At 38.0% G+C, this 17,670-nt stretch overlaps 2 protein-coding genes across 4 annotated transcripts; both read left to right on the forward strand.

Annotated features, from left to right (window-relative positions):
* Positions 1–1,017: 1,017 nt before the first annotated feature.
* Positions 1,018–11,654, forward strand: sytl1 (synaptotagmin-like 1). Of its 3 annotated transcripts, none has more exons than XM_039680569.2 (15): positions 1,018–1,157; positions 2,224–2,367; positions 2,444–2,586; positions 2,670–2,841; positions 4,583–4,637; positions 4,716–4,746; positions 4,842–4,906; positions 4,992–5,081; positions 5,176–5,342; positions 7,305–7,407; positions 7,518–7,679; positions 8,015–8,093; positions 8,889–8,988; positions 9,746–9,945; positions 10,976–11,654. In XM_039680569.2, the coding sequence occupies exons 2-15, from the start codon at positions 2,252–2,254 to the stop codon at positions 11,116–11,118; spliced, it is 1,626 nt and encodes a 541-aa protein (XP_039536503.2). In that variant the 5' UTR covers positions 1,018–1,157; positions 2,224–2,251; the 3' UTR covers positions 11,119–11,654. The 3 variants fall into 3 exon arrangements, with proteins under 3 accessions (XP_039536503.2, XP_039536506.2, XP_039536504.2); XM_039680572.2 differs by having other exon boundaries at positions 7,518–7,616; XM_039680570.2 differs by having other exon boundaries at positions 1,019–1,157; positions 2,221–2,367.
* A 327-nt stretch (positions 11,655–11,981) lies between these two features.
* LOC120485059 (counting factor associated protein D-like) lies at positions 11,982–15,126 on the forward strand. The gene is made up of 7 exons (XM_089123098.1): positions 11,982–12,079; positions 12,623–12,682; positions 12,765–12,863; positions 12,950–13,122; positions 13,878–14,127; positions 14,226–14,418; positions 14,495–15,126. Exons 1-7 carry the CDS (start codon positions 12,055–12,057, stop codon positions 14,631–14,633), a joined length of 939 nt encoding a protein of 312 aa, XP_088979224.1. The 5' UTR covers positions 11,982–12,054; the 3' UTR covers positions 14,634–15,126.
* The last annotated feature ends 2,544 nt before the right edge of the window (positions 15,127–17,670 follow it).

Genomic DNA, 17,670 nt, shown 5'->3' on the forward strand with positions numbered 1-17,670 from the left:
AAGTCCTAGCCGTGTATGGACTTTTCTCCAAAAAGTGATTAATGTCATTACCATCACATCATTATTCTCACATAAAATCCACATGTCACACATTATACAAAAGTCTATTTGAACATTGATTTCAAGTAGTCCAATGTGCCCCAAAGTGAGGAATCACTTCCAGAAATACCAGACAAAATTTTTGTCTTGTATTTATACTATTAGCAGAGTAATGACTAGTGTTGGGGTTACGCATTACAAGTAATGCAAGGTATGTAATCAGATTACTTTTAAAGTAACTAGTAAAGTAATCTATTACATTTAAATTTACAAGAAAATATCAGAGTTACTTTTTCAAATTATTTTGTTCTCCTATTCATTGACAATTCTTCTGTCCCCATGATGGTTATAGCAGTTGTGAATTTGCTCTTCCTGCAGCCTGAGGCTTATTCATTTAACTTTTGGTGTGGAAGGGCAAGGGCCTTTACATTTGCCAAGATAGAACTCAGTTATCCCTTTCCTCAATGATTTCCGGATCAATTCCGGATCAAAACACAAGTGAAAAAGAAGTAGACAGGTGAGTGATAAAAGCATTAATGCAATTAATTATTAATAATAATTATAATATTAATAATAATATCAATATTATTATATATTATATTATTTTTATTAATAATAATAATAATTAATAATTGTGTTAGCAATTGCTTGTGCACATGTAAAATAAAGTGATCATCAAACAATATTATGTATAACCCAAAATCTATGGTTTGATGATATCGTTCTAAATCCATTCATAACATTTAAAATGTTTTTTATTTTTTATTTTTTTTTATTTTTTCAATAAACTTACCCATGAATCGAGAAATAGTCGAGACCTCTTCTTTCTTTTGATATGTTGCATATTCAGATATTCATGCAACAAAAATGTTCAGAGATAGAGAGAGAGTGCAGAGAGACATGCTGTGTGAACGTCGTTAAGTAATTAATTAGTAAAATAAGTGCATACTCGGTGATGTGTGAGAATCCGGTTCGTATTTTGCTCTGTGCCCGAGGGCGGGTGTGAGTGCCAGTCCTGCCAAACCAGATACAAACGAGTGTGTGTTTAGAAACTACCGACAGCTAAACTTGACAAAGAAAACCCGCGACAATGAAATACCCAGAGGACATTAGATGAGGTAAAGATATTACATTTTGTTGTTTAAGTAAACATTAGTTTCTTCTTCTCGTTCTTTTTCACGTTTGAGTTTTGGGTGCAATTGGGAGAGTTTGACAGGTGCGACTCCATCTGTTCATTTATCCTCGTTTGTTAATCATTTAACTAACCGAAAGTCTTTAGCAGCTTGATCTAAAGTGCATTATAGTAGTTTATGCTTGTGTTTTATGGAAGAAGATAAATACTTGGCCTCATTGCAGTGGTAAGCAATTTGTTTACTTTTGGCTTGTTTGCGCTGTTTGTTTTGCGCGTGCGCGACTCAAGCATCGCTTTGTGGTATCAGAAACTTCTATTAGAAATGAGACCGTCATTTCCTGCTACAGGATTTTAATCTCTTTATTTGTCAAAATAGTTTGGCACAATATAGGGAAATATAGGCAGAATTCGTTGTATATCAGTTACAGTCAAGTAGGAATGAAGTATATTCCATTATACACATTTAACTCTTGTTGCATAAGAGTTTAATTATGTACACTTGTGAATTTGGTGGTGTGGAAATCAAGTTTTTTATTTTTTTGGTTTACCATTGATTACCACTGATTGCTACAGAAGATTTAGAAAAGATAACATTTTGGGCTGTAAAAATTATTCAATTTATTAAATAAAGTGAAAAAAGAACCCTACAAACAAAAAGCATTGAAAATCATTATCTGAGAAAGTTGATGTTATTATTATTAATATAACTGTGTACATATCCTTGTGAAATTAAAAACAACAAAAAAAAAAAAACATATCAAAGAGCATTAGTGGGCTATTCACATGCCTACCATATGAATTGAAGTCCCTTTATTGCATCTGGAGGGCATAAATACACATTAACGCAGGTTGGAGCTTGAAAATTAATTTTAGTTTGATTGAATTTTAAATTGCTTTTCTGATTCAAGAACCTTTATTGTTTTTTTTTTAATTGTTTTGTTAAATTTGTATTTTCTCATTTGTGCATTCAACTCGTTTAGTTCCCACATTTCCATCTGCAACTCTTAGATGTGATTTCTCATAAATCTAATCTAACTCATTTTAATAAGCAGGTGTGAAGAACACTGAAGTGTGCCTGAAATGGAAGGGGAACCTAAACTAGATCTGTGTCACCTGACTGAGGTGGAGCAAACTGTAATTCTCAATGTTCTGCTGAGAGATGCTGAACTACGCTGCAAAGAGGAAGGGAGAGTACGGTCAGTCTGTGTACAATACTGGACTTTTTTGGTTCATGTAAGTCATAGGAGGAATAAAAGATATTTGTGTTTTCAGTAAGCTTCAGCAGACGGTGTCAGACCCTGTCCATCTGCGCTCTCTCTCGGGTGAGTGGTTTCATGAAGAGCGCGCTAAGAGATATCAGAAGGCAGGAGCTGATGTTGTGCACACCTCCTTACGCCGTAAACGACATGAAAAAGGTCACATGATCTCCTACTCATCCCTGTAGAGTAATATTTGTGTGCATATACATGTGTTGACAATAATCCTTTTTTCAAAGTAGATATACCTCCTTTGACGGATATATTTGTTGAAGAAGGAGGTAATAACTCTTCTCAATTACATGATCACCGAGAGGAAGAAAAGAGTACAGAGAGAGAATTGCTGGAACATATAAGCATAAGAGAGGATGACAACGGCCAGGAAGAGAAGGAAAGCGAAAAAGATTTAGAAAGGTTGGTGCATCTTTTGGTGTCATCTCTCTTCCTTAAAGAGCAACATGCAGGTTGAATTTATTTCTGAATGAATACTTTACATTTTCTGCAGAGGTCTTTTAAAAACACATATGTAAAATTATTAATGAAATCTCATTTGATGTTGAGTTTTTGATGAAAATGTGCAAGGCTCTGGAATACGCCTTTCCCGCTAGCAACGCGTCATATGATGTAAGCCGAGGCAAAAAAAAAGAGCTTGCGGCCGCTTTCACATTGTTGGGTGTTGATAGGGCAGTACTAGTAGTGAGAGACAGAGAGTTTTAGATTGAGTTTTAGAGAAGCCATAATGGTAATTTATTGTGTTTGTACTGGTTGCACGAATTCCAGCCTGTCAGGACATCGTGTCCATAATTTTCCTTCTTGGAAAAACAAGGCTTTTCGGTCTTGGGTGCGTTTTGTGTTGGTGAAGAGAGGAGACTTCACTGTTACCACAGTGAAGTGTCTGTTACCACACACTCGGTCGTTTGTGGTGCACATTTCACTCGTTTAAATAGTATCACTAACTGCAGTTGAAAAGCAAGCCGAGCCGTGTCAAGCCGAGTCATAGCCAAACCGTACCGAGCGAGCCGAACCGCACCGACCGAGCCGTGCCATGCAGTGGAAAAAGCGCCATTAGACTGTTGTTATTGTAGCTTAGGTATTGTCATTGTATATTGGTTGTTATAGCATGGTCATTAGTCAATGTAGATAGTGCTAACCAGCTTGGATGGACTGCATAATCACTGTCAGCGTAGAATATGGTAAGACAAAACGTTGCTGGCTTTAATTAAGACAATCTAAATGGATGTTTAATCAAGAACAAGGTTTAGCGTATGTTTGCTAAAGCAGATTTATTGCAAAACACCAAGATACTAGCCATACAGTAGCTATGTGATATCCACGGGGCTAGCTAACTTACATTAACTCACCAAGTCATTTGCCCTATTCTCCACTGGTTTTCTTGACACCACAACTCTAACGTTGCTTCTCTCCTCTGCCCAATGTTCCTCCCCCGATCTCCCCCCGACGTCCATCTCGCCTTGGAGGCTCATAATTATAGGCCTGTGGGTCATCATAGGCATGTTCGTCAACATCAGAGAACTCGGTTTCTTCACTCACATCCATTGTAACTTGAGCTTGAACTTGAACAGACTCCCTCGCCTATCGTCACTTCCGGTTAGTGCTTCATAGTTATTTTATCACAAGTTTTATCAAAATATTGTTAATGGCTAAATCTATATTACTCCAGTTCAGAAAATCTAGTTGTTTTATCATCAACATACACTATGCTATATAGGGGTGTCCAACCTGCATGTTGCTCTTTAACTTTGGACTGAGTAAAATGAATGCATCAACAGTCTATATATAATAAAGAGGCCATATTATGCCATTTTACAAAGTTATTATTTTGAAATCGCTAGTTAATACCACTAACAAGGCTTAAAATAGCCCCACACTAACACAGTAACATAATGAGAGTCCATATATGCAAAACGAAGCATTGAGAACGTTGTAAGTGTAAAGACCGTTTAATGAGAAGATATTTTATAAAGACAGTCCACTTTGTATATACAGGCCGGAGCCATCTTGAAAAACAGTCTCGACAAGTCAAACCACTATCTACTTTACTGAATACTCATCACAATATTATTGAATATTAAATGATTTAAATTCTAACTAAGCCAACCAAAGGCGACTGTCTTGTATTGTACATTCTTTTTAGTCTCATTCCTGCGGTATCGCCTGAACCACAATCCAGGACAAGACACATCACAAAGGTCATTTTACATTTAAGATTATATTAACTTTGCGTGTGAAATATGAGAGATTTCACATAATGTTCTTGCTTTGAACAGAAGAGCGCAGCAGTAGGAAATGCTCTTGAAGGTAAAATCCACTGTACTGACAGTCAAATCATATGATGCATTTATAAATGCCTCAGCACTCCACTCTGCTCACCTTCTCTTTCCCTCCTGCCTCAGGAAGTTTTGGAGAGCCAGCAGACAAAGAGAGGAGAGCTTTGCCAAGTGCACCACCATATCTGCAGGTCTGTTCAGAGAGGACTGTCGTACAGATGCACACGTGTGAGAACCTGTTGTATTATATGTATTCGTGTGTGTGCGTGTGTGTAGATGGACTCAGAGGGGGACATTGACTCTGGCAGCACTGAACTAGACTACACTAGGTTTGGCTCAGTTAGCAGCTTGACCTCTCATCATATGGTAAGACACACTCTCTCTCTCTCTCGAGCACAACACATGATGGTTTGCGGCAGAAGCTTTGGAGGGGTAAACTGTGCCGTTTGTGTGTGAGTAGATGAATGGCAGTTTGATGAGCCTGTACAGTGTGGGTGATTTCGGGGATGTTGTAGTATCAGGGCGGATCCAGTTCTCGTTGCAGTATGACATCAAGAAGGAGGAGCTTCACGTGCACATTATATGCTGCCAAGACCTTGCATCGGCCCGCAAAAATCGATCGGACCCGTAAGTGTCATTTCATGTGCCATGGTCATTTTCATTCAGTCATATGGTCTCAGGAATAATTTTAATCCCTATAATAGTTATCTATTTATTGTTACAAAGTATAATGTATTAAAACACAGGACAAACAACCAATTTCAGATTTAACAAGGATTTTTTAACAAGGAAAGAAACCAATATTATACACTCGCCTAAAGGATTATCAGGAACACCTGTTCAATTTCTCATTAATGCAATTATCTAATCAACCAATCACATGGCAGTTGCTTCAATGCATTTAGAAGTGTGGTCCTGGTCAAGACAATCTCCTGAACTCCAAACTGAATGTCAGAATGGGAAAGAAAGGTGATTTAAGCAATTTTGAGTGTGGTATGGTTGTTGGTGTCAGAGGGGCCGGGCTGAGTATTTCACAATCTGCTCAATTACTGGGATTTTCACACACAACCATTTCTAGGGTTTACAAAGAATGGTGTGAAAAGGGAAAAACATCCAGTATGAGGCAGTCCTGTGGGCGAAAAATGCCTTGTTGATGCTAGAGGTCAGAGGAGAATGGGCCGACTGATTCAAGCTGATCGAAGAGCAACTTTGACTGAAATAACCACTCGTTACAACTGAGGTATGCAGCAAACCATTTATGAAGCCACAACACGCACAACCTTGAGGCGGATGGGCTACAACAGAAGAGACCCCACCGGGTACCACTCATCTCCTCTACAAATAGGAAAAAGAGGCTACAATTTGCAAGAGCTCACCAAAATTGGACAGTTAAAGACTGGAAAAATGTTGCCTGGTCTGTTGAGTCTCGATTTCTGTTGAGTCATTAAGATGGTAGAGTCAAAATTTGGCGTAAACAGAATGAGAACATGGATCCATCATGCCTTGTTACCACTGTGCAGGCTGGTGGTGGTGTAATGGTGTGGGGGATGTTTTCTTGGCACACTTTAGGCCCCTTAGTGCCAATTGGGCATCGTTTAAATGCCACGGACTACCTGAGCATTGTTTCTGAGGCCCGTCCACTACTGCGTTTTCGTTTAAAAATGGAAACCTTTTGCTACGTTTGCACCTCCAGACTAAAACGGGAAAAACGAAGACCGGAGAAATTTAGACTGAGAATCTAAAACGGAGAAGTTTAGAAACGCTGCAGCTCCGTTTTGCGTTTTGAATCTCCAGAGGGCGTTTAGTGTAGACGGAACAAAATGGAGGAGTTTAGAAACGATGACGCAGAGGCTGACGCTCGGCTCTATGATTAGTTGTCATCAGTCATGACGTATACTTCCCTGATTAGTCAGCCACTGTTGACACCGGCATGCGCATGCCCAGTGTTGGTGAATGGTCACATGATCCGCATTTTCAGTCATTTTAAAGTGGTGGGGATACGCAGATAAAACGCTGGTGTGGACGGAGATTGTATTCGTTTTAACTCTCCGTTTTTAAACGAAAACACAGTATTGTGGACGGGGTCTGACCATGTCCATCCCTCTATGGTCACCATGTACCCATCCTCTGATGGCTGCTTCCAGCAGAATAATGCACCATGTCACAAAGCTCGAATCATTTAAAATTGGTTTCTTGAACATGACAATGAGTTCACTGTACTAAAATGTCCCCCACAGTCACCAGATCTCAACCCAATAGAGCATCTTTGGGATGTGGTGGAACGGGAGCTTCTCGCCCTGGATGTGCATCCCACAAATCTCCATCAACTGCAAGATGCTATCCTATCAATACAGCACCTTGTTGAATCAATGCCACGTAGAATTAAGACAGTTCTGAAGGCGAAAGGGGGTCAAACACAGTATTAGTGTCGTGTTCCTAATAATCCTTTAGATGAGTGTAATGCGTTTTAACTTTGGTTACAGTTATTTATGAAAAGATATAATGCATATAATATAAAAAATCTTATTGACTCCAAACTTTTGAATGTAAATATATAATGAATGGTTTCCATCTTTCTCTCACACACAGATACGTTAAAGTTTACCTTCTCCCCGACAACACATCCCGCAGTAAGAGAAAAACTGCAATGAAGAGAAAAACATTAAATCCGGTCTATGATGAAACCATGAAAGTCAGTTTTCTTTCATTGATTATTATTGTTAAAAATGACTTCTATGAATTTAAAATACATTAAAGTACTATTTCTTTCCCCACTCATTTCTAAAATGTTGCCTGTACCAGTACAAAGTGCGCAGACTGGACCTCCAGGCTCGTGTGTTGAGTATGTCAGTCTGGCACTTGGAGAGATTGAGGAGAAACCTGTTCCTGGGGGAGGTGGAGGTGAGGCTGGGTCTGTGGGACTGGAGCCAGAGCCAACCAACCTGGCACAACCTGCAACCGAGAGTGAGCCCAATTCATATAGACGCTGCATCCCAAATCGCATACTCTTATTTTGAATAAGTAATGACTTCACAGTAGTGATCATTCGCCATGTTGTCATTACTATAGTAAAGTGACCATCATATGCACACCTCAGAATCTAACCGTTGTTCATCCAGGTACATTTTTGATGACTTTTTTTATGAGTACTGTGAATTCAGACATACTACTTTAATTACATACTCAACTACTATGTAGTTGGGAAGTATGCAATTTCAGATGCAGATAGGCTGATATGTGGATTGAATTAAACCTGTGATAGTCAGTCTCTCATCAGGAGACTCTTTCTCTTGATGTAGGTTCAGTTAAGTCCAGATGCCATCATCAGCAGAGGAACCATTCTGTTCTCAATTAAGTTTGTACCTCCGGGTTCAGAGGGTGAGTCTGAGCAGATGATTCATATTTTAAACCTTTCTATCCATATTTATATGCAGGGCCATTATTAAAAGTCATGTGGCCCATTACCAGTTTTTATGGGTGGGCACACTATCTCTTACGGCTAAACTGTAGAGCAAGGATTCCCAAACTTTTTTTGGTCAGCCGAATCCATTTGATAAAAAACACCCTTTTATGTTAATATTTCAATTACCTGACAAGACTCTCTGATATTGGATAATGGTCACAGGTCATACGTATTTAATTATACATTTTTTAATTTCATCAGAAACTTATTTTGTGATTGTTATTTATATCATATTTTTACATTATTATTGTCATTTTAAATCTAATTATACACAATATTTTTGTATTATTACAATACATTTCTATTGTAATAATACAATTGCACTTTAAATAAAAAAAATATACTCAATCATTAAAAAAATAATAATAACGTTTTACACTGCAATACTAACGTCTTCAATTATTCAAACCCTCAAGCTTTTATTTTGGAGTAAAATCAGGTTTGCTGTTTACAGACAGATAAATTGCGTTTTGTTTGTTTTTTATTACTTGTGCAGCCCTATTTCTAATGTTATGATTTAATTCTTAGTTTTTCATCCAATCACAAACCCCTTGTTTGGTAAACTCTGTTGAAGAGGACCTTATTGGGTCCCTCTGGTCTCATTACTGATTGGTCCTTGGACAGTATTGCCCCCCTGTGGTTTGTTCAGGTACAGTTTGTTTAAAACCCCATCATGTCAATATCTTATTTTGTGTGTTCTGTGTCTGCAGGAAATGGTCATCCACTGACTGGTGAGCTCCATATATGGTTGAGGGAGATTGTTGGTCTACTTCCCACAAAACGTGGTGCACCCAACACGTTTGTGAAAAGGTGTGTGTGCCCATTCATGACAGAGTGGTTCGTTTAATGTTTATTATGCATGAGTGCATGCAGTGTTGGGAAAGTTCACTTTCTACATAAACTAGTTCAAAGTTCAGTTCACACATTTTAAAATGAACTAGTTCAGTTCATAGTTCTTTTTTTCCATATGTTGCAAGCTTTTTTTTTTTTTTTTGCCACAGCCCATATACAACCACAGACAACAATTATTTTATCAACGGGCAGTTTGCACAGAAATGTACGATTTTTCCCATCCTCACCGGCCTAGTCATAAAATCCGTTTAAATGATCATACGACGCCTCCTTGCTCGCTACTTTGTCGACGGCGGCCGCGGTGCGACACTTGTATTTTGTGTTGCCAGATTGGGTGTTTTTTCACTACATATAAAGGCCTGTGTTTTAGCCGGGTTTTCGCCTGGAAGGCTCTATAGAAATGTGGCAAGTTAAACTGAGGCCCCGTCCACGCTACTGCGTTTTCGTCTAAAAACGGAGAAATAAACGAATACGATCTCCATCCACACCAGCGTTTTATCTGCGTATTAGAATTGATCTCCGTCCACATTAAAATGACTGAAAACGCGGATCATGTGACCATTTACCAACACTAGGCATGCGCGTGCCAGTGTAAACAGTGGCTGATGAATCAGGGAAGGACACGTCATGACTGATGACAACTAATCATAGAGCCGAGCGTGAGCCTCTGCGTCAGCGTTTCTAAAGTCATCTGTTTTTGTCTGTGTTTCTACAGTGTGGTGTTACCAGATGAAAGCGGCATCAGTGGCCAGCGAACTCGACTAGTGCGAGGTTCTGTCAGCCCGGTGTTCAACCACACCATGGTTTATGACGGGTTTCAGTCCAGTGACCTCATGCAGGCATGTGCAGAAATAACGGTCTGGAATCCACATCACTCCGACTGTCTGGGTGGAGTCCGACTCAGCACAGGCTCTGGTAATACAGATTTGAACATACTTGACAATAGAAATAAAAACAGCTAAGAGATAAAGAGGACCTATTATGCTTAAGTCTTGATCTTGATATCTCTGTTAGAAGAGTTTTTCCTGTTGAATGTTCAAAAAACACCTTATCTTAAATATTTTACGTTGTTGCTTCTCCTCTCTTCTCAGTCTGTCAGTAACACTATGGGGCGCGTTTCCCACGACGTTACTCCCACAGTACGATCCATCGTTGAAGAAATCAACTACGTAGTCACAGCTACAGTTTCCCAAAACTGTATTGTCGCAAATTGGTCGTTCAACCACCTTTTTTAATGATGTCAGGCAGGTGGTGGACTAATAACTTTAATGAATCTGTTTGAGATTGAATTAATGCTAAATGTTTAGATAAAAATTACAAACATGACATCTGAGGAGTAGTTAAAATTTTCAGTTATTTTACTTTACTTCCAGATCAAAAACGTTCAAAAACAGTGCTTTAAATCTCTTGACAAACTCAAAGACGTAAATTACATTTGTATGTATTCTATATAAAAGATACAGATTGTAATGAATGTCAGCTTGCTTGTTTTGCTCAAGACAAGGATTTATTAAGTCCACGTCATGTGAACAAGTAATTCTAACCACAGTTAGAGAGCTGCCGTTCCAAAATTTGCACTGCCGCTGCTATTTGCGAAAGTTCGTCAGAATTATGCTTTTGGGAAAACACAACTCGTTTAACTATGCTAATAATGATGGAAGTTGCGACCATAGTTGGACTAACGTTGCTTTTGGAAAATTAATAAATTAAAATAAATTAGTTTAGAAAATAAATTAGTTCCTTTTTCTATGAAGCTCCTCCTTCTGAAAAGCACAATGTGCTCTGATTGGTAAGCTGGATTAATGTGTTGTGATTGGTCAACTTCTTTAAACGTGTAAACCATAACCACCAGTTTCAACCAACCAACCAACCACCCTCTTAATACTCTCTTTAAGTGATGTTTTAAAAAATGGTTCCTCTTTAAGACTGTGTGTTTGTGTTGCAGGAATGAGTTACGGTCAGTCAGTTTGCTGGATGGATTCTACTAAAGATGAGATCAGTGTGTGGTCAAGAGTAATGCAGAGCTGCAACAGCTGGGTTGACACCTGTCTGCCTATCAGAACCAACTTACAGCTCTGCTCTGACTGAACTTTGTTCAACTTATGGATATTCACCAATGACATTGGTTGCAAAACAGTCTGAGTAAAGACTGGAATGCACTGCACTGCAATACTACTGATTTTTGACCCGATTTGCAGTCTGGATGAGTTGACACAGCCAAAAGTTGGAGCCAGTCTGCAAATTTTAGGCACTCAGAATTGACAGATTCCGTTGTGTGGTGTACACAACAGACTCAGTTTTTAGCTTCAGATTAGGATTTCATCCAGTTGGAGGATATCAAACATGTTTCATGTTTTAAACTGTGCCAACCCTTATCTTATAATTTCATCTCCAAATATTGTAGCAATCTGTACAGGACAGAAATCAGATTAACCTCCTCTACATGAAGTTCTAGAAAGGGAATGGAACTAATAATATATTGCATAATATTTTTTACAACATAGTCCTCACACATTTCTTTGAGTATGTTGCCAACATGATAGTGTTTCTGAGGGAGAAAAAATTCATAATAAATAGTTAAAATAAATCAAACTGCTCTCTTATGAGAATAGTGGCATTTTCATATTTTCTTGTGTCTTGATATTTTACTAAATGTATCATTTTCAATTAACAACTACTTTTTCTTTAAATTTGTATTAATAAGTTTTCAAAAAATGACATCCTGTTCTAATATTGTATGTCCTTTGTCAGATTATTCAATAAAACCAGTTATATATTATTATTTTTTTTGCTCTGATTAGGATGAGTTAAAAAAAAGACAGCCATTGTATAGTTGTAATATTGTCGTATTATGTAAAATTGTATACATTTGTTTGCTTCTTTATTAAACTTGGTCTAAATTTTTCCACAATGACAGTTGCTCATCTCATGTTTCAAGCAAAGTTCCCGTCATCTCTCTTTTTTCACTCGTGACGTGATTTCGCACAAGATTCTTGCGGTCTCATTCTGGGTGTGTCCGTAAACATGGCGGAGGAGAGAACGACTAAGGGTTGAGTTTGAGTTTTATTCTTTTTAGCATTTATTGCTTTCTTCTTACATCCATGCATATTCAAATATAGCCTAAATAACCATATACAGAGAAAACTGGCGTAAACGCTACATTTCATTCTATAGGCTAAGTCATATGGAGATTTACTAAATATGAGTTATTAGGATTTCCGAAGTAAATGCAGCACACATCAAGACGATATATATAGTATTTTGATCTACAAATTTGAAGAACTAGGCTCTATTTAGGCTACTATGTATTTGTCAGCTATTTCTTTGCAATATTTATCAAATCTAGACTCAAGGTGAAGGATATACAAATTGCTATAGTTCGATAAATATTTGTCTGCCCTCAATGGACCATCATTTCATAACGTTAATACAGTATGGGAGTTGATGTCGTGATTTAATTTCCTGTAACATTAAACCTACTTAGCAACATGCCAAGCAACATGCCAAGTATGCGATTAAATAGGTTTCGTTTCTATTCTTAGTTATAGAAAAGTTAATAATACATTTTGTGATCTTTCTGTTTCTTCCCCAGATGCCACTCCAGTTGGTGTCAGGACAGCTCCTGATTTTGGAAAGATGTATCATGTCAAAGGTGCATTTCTGCCTGATTACACTGTATATCCCAGTACAGTACACTTCTTTTTCAGTATGTTACATGTACCTCTTGTATGTAGGTGAGCTGACTTTACCTTATTCTGGTGATGAGCTAAAGGAATCGTTTGAAGTTTGGTATGACCTTGAGGGGAACAGAAGTCGCATCGACTATCGTAATAGTTAGTAATCTTCTCATGATAAATTCACATAATGTTAATCAAAATATTATGTATGCAGTTTCTCTTCATTAATGCTCTCTATACAGGTACAGTGCGCACTTTTCTGATTGGAAACGACTTGGATTATGGTGCCATTTATCAGATCACACCAGTTAACACTGAGACTGAAATCCAAGCTATTAAATATTTCCAGCTTAAAGGTACAAAGGAGGATCCAATACGTCCACAGGCAGCACTACCTGATCTGCAGGGCTTTGAAGTATGTACTATAAAACACAAAAGTTATTTAGAAAAATGTGTCAGGGGGGCGTTTACACGACACCAACTTCGACTAACAACTTTTCATGTGCTTTGGCCATTCATTTACATGACAATGGTGCATTAAGGGGTTAAAAAGCAAACTTTTGAAAAAGGTGTAAACTTTTGTGTTCAGTCTACTGTACTCTATTTGTATGCATTCACAATGCATATTGTTTCAAAGCAGCTTTACTGAAAATGCATGTCTACAATTTAGAGTGATCTGTTATCAGAGGTCAGAGGTGACTGTCCAAGTTATTTATTTCAGAAATGTACATATACAAATCACAGTTAGCTAATAATGTACTCATTTAAACAACGTATTAATTTAAGGCAGAAACAATGAGCTCATCGAGGTAATGAATACATGTCTGATATGATAACAAATGATTAGGATATATAGAAAAATGAGAATGATAGAAGATCGATTAAATACACCGGAGCTGAACCGTCTGTATGCGAAAAACATCAATGACGTGTAAACAGCTTTTTTTTGTCCAGATGATGAAAGTCCAATGTTGTTTAGGACTTCATTGACTCTCATTGTACGGACAAAAACAGTTATACCAAAAAACAGTAAAACAGTTATAAAACACAATCCAAAATGTCTTGTGCTACGTAGAAGAAAGTCAAAGAGGTTTAGAAAGATATGAACAACATTAAACCCCATAGATTTAATTATGTGTATCAAATTTGTATAAAATCATTATTTTGCAGTTTGAGAAGATGGAGGATTACACAGGCGTTCAGTGTGAGGTCTGGAGAAAGGTCACACAGGCCGGTCATAAGAAGAACACATATCGTCTGTGGGTCACGCGTCCAGAGGGAAATGATTCCCCAGCTGTCCCGTACCACTTTGAGATGATGGGCTTCAACACTCTCTTGGGGTCTCACAATGACAAATACATGATTGACTACAGTGACTTCAGCCCCCAAACTGAGTCGGACATTTTCACTCCCCCTGGAGGTAACTGGAGAACACACATTCAGTGACATGCCTCTGTCCGTCTCTTTTACTCTTACAGACCATCTAATCAAATGCTCACTGAGGTTTTATGTGTTTAGAAACGTATGAGGAGTTTCCGGATCCTCCTGAGGAGCATCAAATATTGGCCAACCCCCTTCAAGACTATGTCCACACCTCTCCTGTTAGCCACGCCCACCGTTTGTTTGGCCCCTTTAAGGAGAAGTTTGAACGTCAGTATGCAAGTGAGAAGGAGCACGAGGAGCGCGAGAGCTACTTTGTACATAGTCTTCGGTGAGGAAAAGCAAATCTGTGAGAAATCTGTTGTCTGATTTAAGATGCAAATGTTCAACATCCTCTTCCTCCTCAGGTATGTGCACTCTATGAACAGAGCCGGCCTTACATACAGCCTCGGTATCAACCACTTCTCTGATCGGTCAAAGGCAGAGCTGGCCAGGATGACAGGAGGTTTATTAATTCCAGATGAGATAAAGGCTGTTACAGAATAGACCTCACACATTTCTTTGAGTCTGTTGCCAACATATTATACAGTATGGTAAACTTTCTCAGATTGTCTAAGAGTTTGTCATTAAAATCTAAAGGTTAAAAAAATGTTTAACTAACTTAAAGGGGTGGTTTACTGCTTTTTTCTTTGCATGATTGTGTTTATGGGGTGCAATATAACATGTATTCGTGGTTTTTCTTTTTTTAAAAAGTCTTATTTTTCATAAATTTCACCTTTATTATCAGCTGGATTCTCCTCTGTTATTTGAACGACTGGTTGACTTCTTGAGTCGATGAAACCACTCCCTCAGAAACAGGCAGTGGGCTCAGATTGGTTAGTTTGGGCCGGTGTGTCACGCCCATTACCTTTACGGGCGAAACGTGCATGTGCTCTGGACGGTCCAATGTAAATAATAGTGTCGACACTGCAGTATCAGTATGAAGAGTGTAAAGCAGAACCTCACCACACTGCTCTTAATAAACGCTTCTGAATGGTAATTTGCCTATATTTTTTTTTTTCATACACGGTTTTTTACACAATAGCATTGAACTGACTGGCTACTACATACACAAACAGCGTTGGCATTGGTTTACGTTCTTGATCAAATCGAAAAAAACGTCATAAAGTATATATACATGAAAAATAGATTTACAACATTAGTACTCGTACATAAATCAGGTCCATAATGTTTGTACGCGTTTGTCGTAGACATAAAATAGCATAACTAGTAGCCTAGTGGCTATATAGCCAGCGCTGGCATTTTATAAAACTAAAACACAAGGCTACGTCTGAAATTATACATGCAAATTTAAAATGATTAAGTCTTAGCCTACTTAGAGGTTGTGGCCCAACAACTGCTGCCTCTGGTTTTAAAGTTGGATCTGCTTCATGTTTTAGTAACAGTTTCTTGTTGAATCCGGCATTGAATTCGTGGAGATTCTGGAAGCTGTCTCTCGTAAAATGCGCAGCACAGAGAGCTAAATTATGATTGTAATTTTCAGGAACATAATTGTGGTGAGCAGGACGGCCGAGGGACAGACAGGAAGTCGCGAGGCCGGTGTTGCGATTGCTAATGAGCAGCACCTGCGAAGCACACCGGATGTCGCATCTCTCACGAAGGAGCGGAGGCATAAAGGGGGAGCGACGGAGTGGATGATCGAGAAAGGAACAGGCCTGCTTTTGTTTGTATTTTATATTTTATTTGGTAAGCCAGCAGTCGTCCGCGAGGGGCTGCTGGCTGGTATTTTATATTTTATTTTTGGTAGCCAGCAGTCGTCCGTGAGGGGCTGCTGGCAGGTAATTTGTTTGTTTATTTTGTTTAAATAAAGTTTTATTTTTGATTATTATCCGGTTCCTGCCTCCTTCTTCCCTGAACCTTGTTACAATAATCAAACGTAAATTGTGTCCATTGTTGACAAAGTACAGAGTCAGACCTGACAGCTGGATGAACATAACACACTCGACGAGCCGCAGAAATATGGCCATTGCCCTTTTTTGCATTTTCCGGAGGGAGGGTTGATGTAAATGTATGGGTTAGTGACGTCTAAAACCCGTTGTAGTCCCAATCGAGTCGTTTTTGTAGGCATTAAACTTCCTGATTTTTAAAAAGACGATATCTCTGCTTACACTGAACTTTCAGCGCTGCAACTTTGCAGATAATGTCCATGCACCAACAGCAACATTACACACTATTTAAAATGAAAAAAGTGAAATCGCAATCAATCCCCCCTTTAAAAACTGTCCTCTGATGAGAATAGTGGTAATTTAATATTTTTCTAAATCATCATCATAATTACATTTGGTTTAATTGAGTATCTAATTGCATCTCCAAGCTGTTTTGACAAGATGTATCATTTTCGGTTTAGGGTTTGTAACTGGTCTTCCGTGTATAAAGTGTGGATGGTGACATTGCTTATCGCATCTCAAATGTCATTAAATACTAATGACTTAATTGATTAAAGCCATGAGTTTAGTCTTTGATTAAATGTACATAACATCAGTTCTTCTGACCAAAGATTTTGTATCAAATCAATAAGTAAACAGTCTGAGTAAAGACTGAAATGCACTGCACTGCAATACTACTGATTTTTGACCGGATTTGCAGTCTGGATGAGTTGACACAGCCAAAAGTTGGAGCCAGTCTGCAGATTTTAAGCACTCAGATTTCATTGCAGTGTAAACAATATACTCACCGATTTTTAGCTTCAGATTAGGATTTCACCCATTTGGAGGATATGAAACATGTTTCATGTTTTAAACTGTGCCAACCTTATCTTACCACTCTCCAAATACTGTAGCAATCTGTACAGGACAGAAATCAGATCAACCTCCTCTACATGAAGTTCTAGAAAGGGAATGAAACCAATCAGATATTGCACAAGTAGCGGATTTTTTTACAAAAAAATAAAATGAAAATGAAAATCTCTTTCATTTCTTTGAGTATGTTGTCAACATATGTGATGTTTTTGCAAGAGTTTGTCATGTAGATCTGAGGGAGAAAAATGAGAAAACCTCCAATTAACAACCTACATTCTAACACATTTTTCTTTATTTCTTGTACATTAAAAAGTTTTCAAAAAATGGCTATTATTCTTTTCTAATATTGTATGTCCTTTGTCAGATTATTCAATAATAATCTGTTAAAGCCATTTTTTTTTTTGCTTCTTTATTAAAATTGGTCTAAATATTTCCTCAATGACAGTAGCTCATCTCATGTTTCAAGCATTTCTGCAATGTGTCCTGCCATCCATAGATATCTATATAAAGGCTAGATGTCTTAAGGCTACAGGCTATCTATTTTATAGTCATCACCGGCGTCCATCTTGTCACAGATGAGTGGACAGCACAAACACAAATACTCTTATCTCGTTGAAATCTTAACGGATTTAGAAACGGTTTGGTTTCTTACAAACGTTATTAACGTGGTTATAATTATCTTGATGATTATTTATTTATACACTTATTATTCGTAGTGTGCTGTGTCATAACTACATATCTGACGTTTAGAACAAACCAAACCGTTTGAAAATTGAGCAAGTAAT

The sequence above is a fragment of the Pimephales promelas genome, chromosome 18 (genome assembly GCF_988280905.1).
Source record: "Pimephales promelas chromosome 18, fPimPro1.hap1.1, whole genome shotgun sequence".
Classification (NCBI taxonomy): domain Eukaryota; kingdom Metazoa; phylum Chordata; class Actinopteri; order Cypriniformes; family Leuciscidae; genus Pimephales; species Pimephales promelas.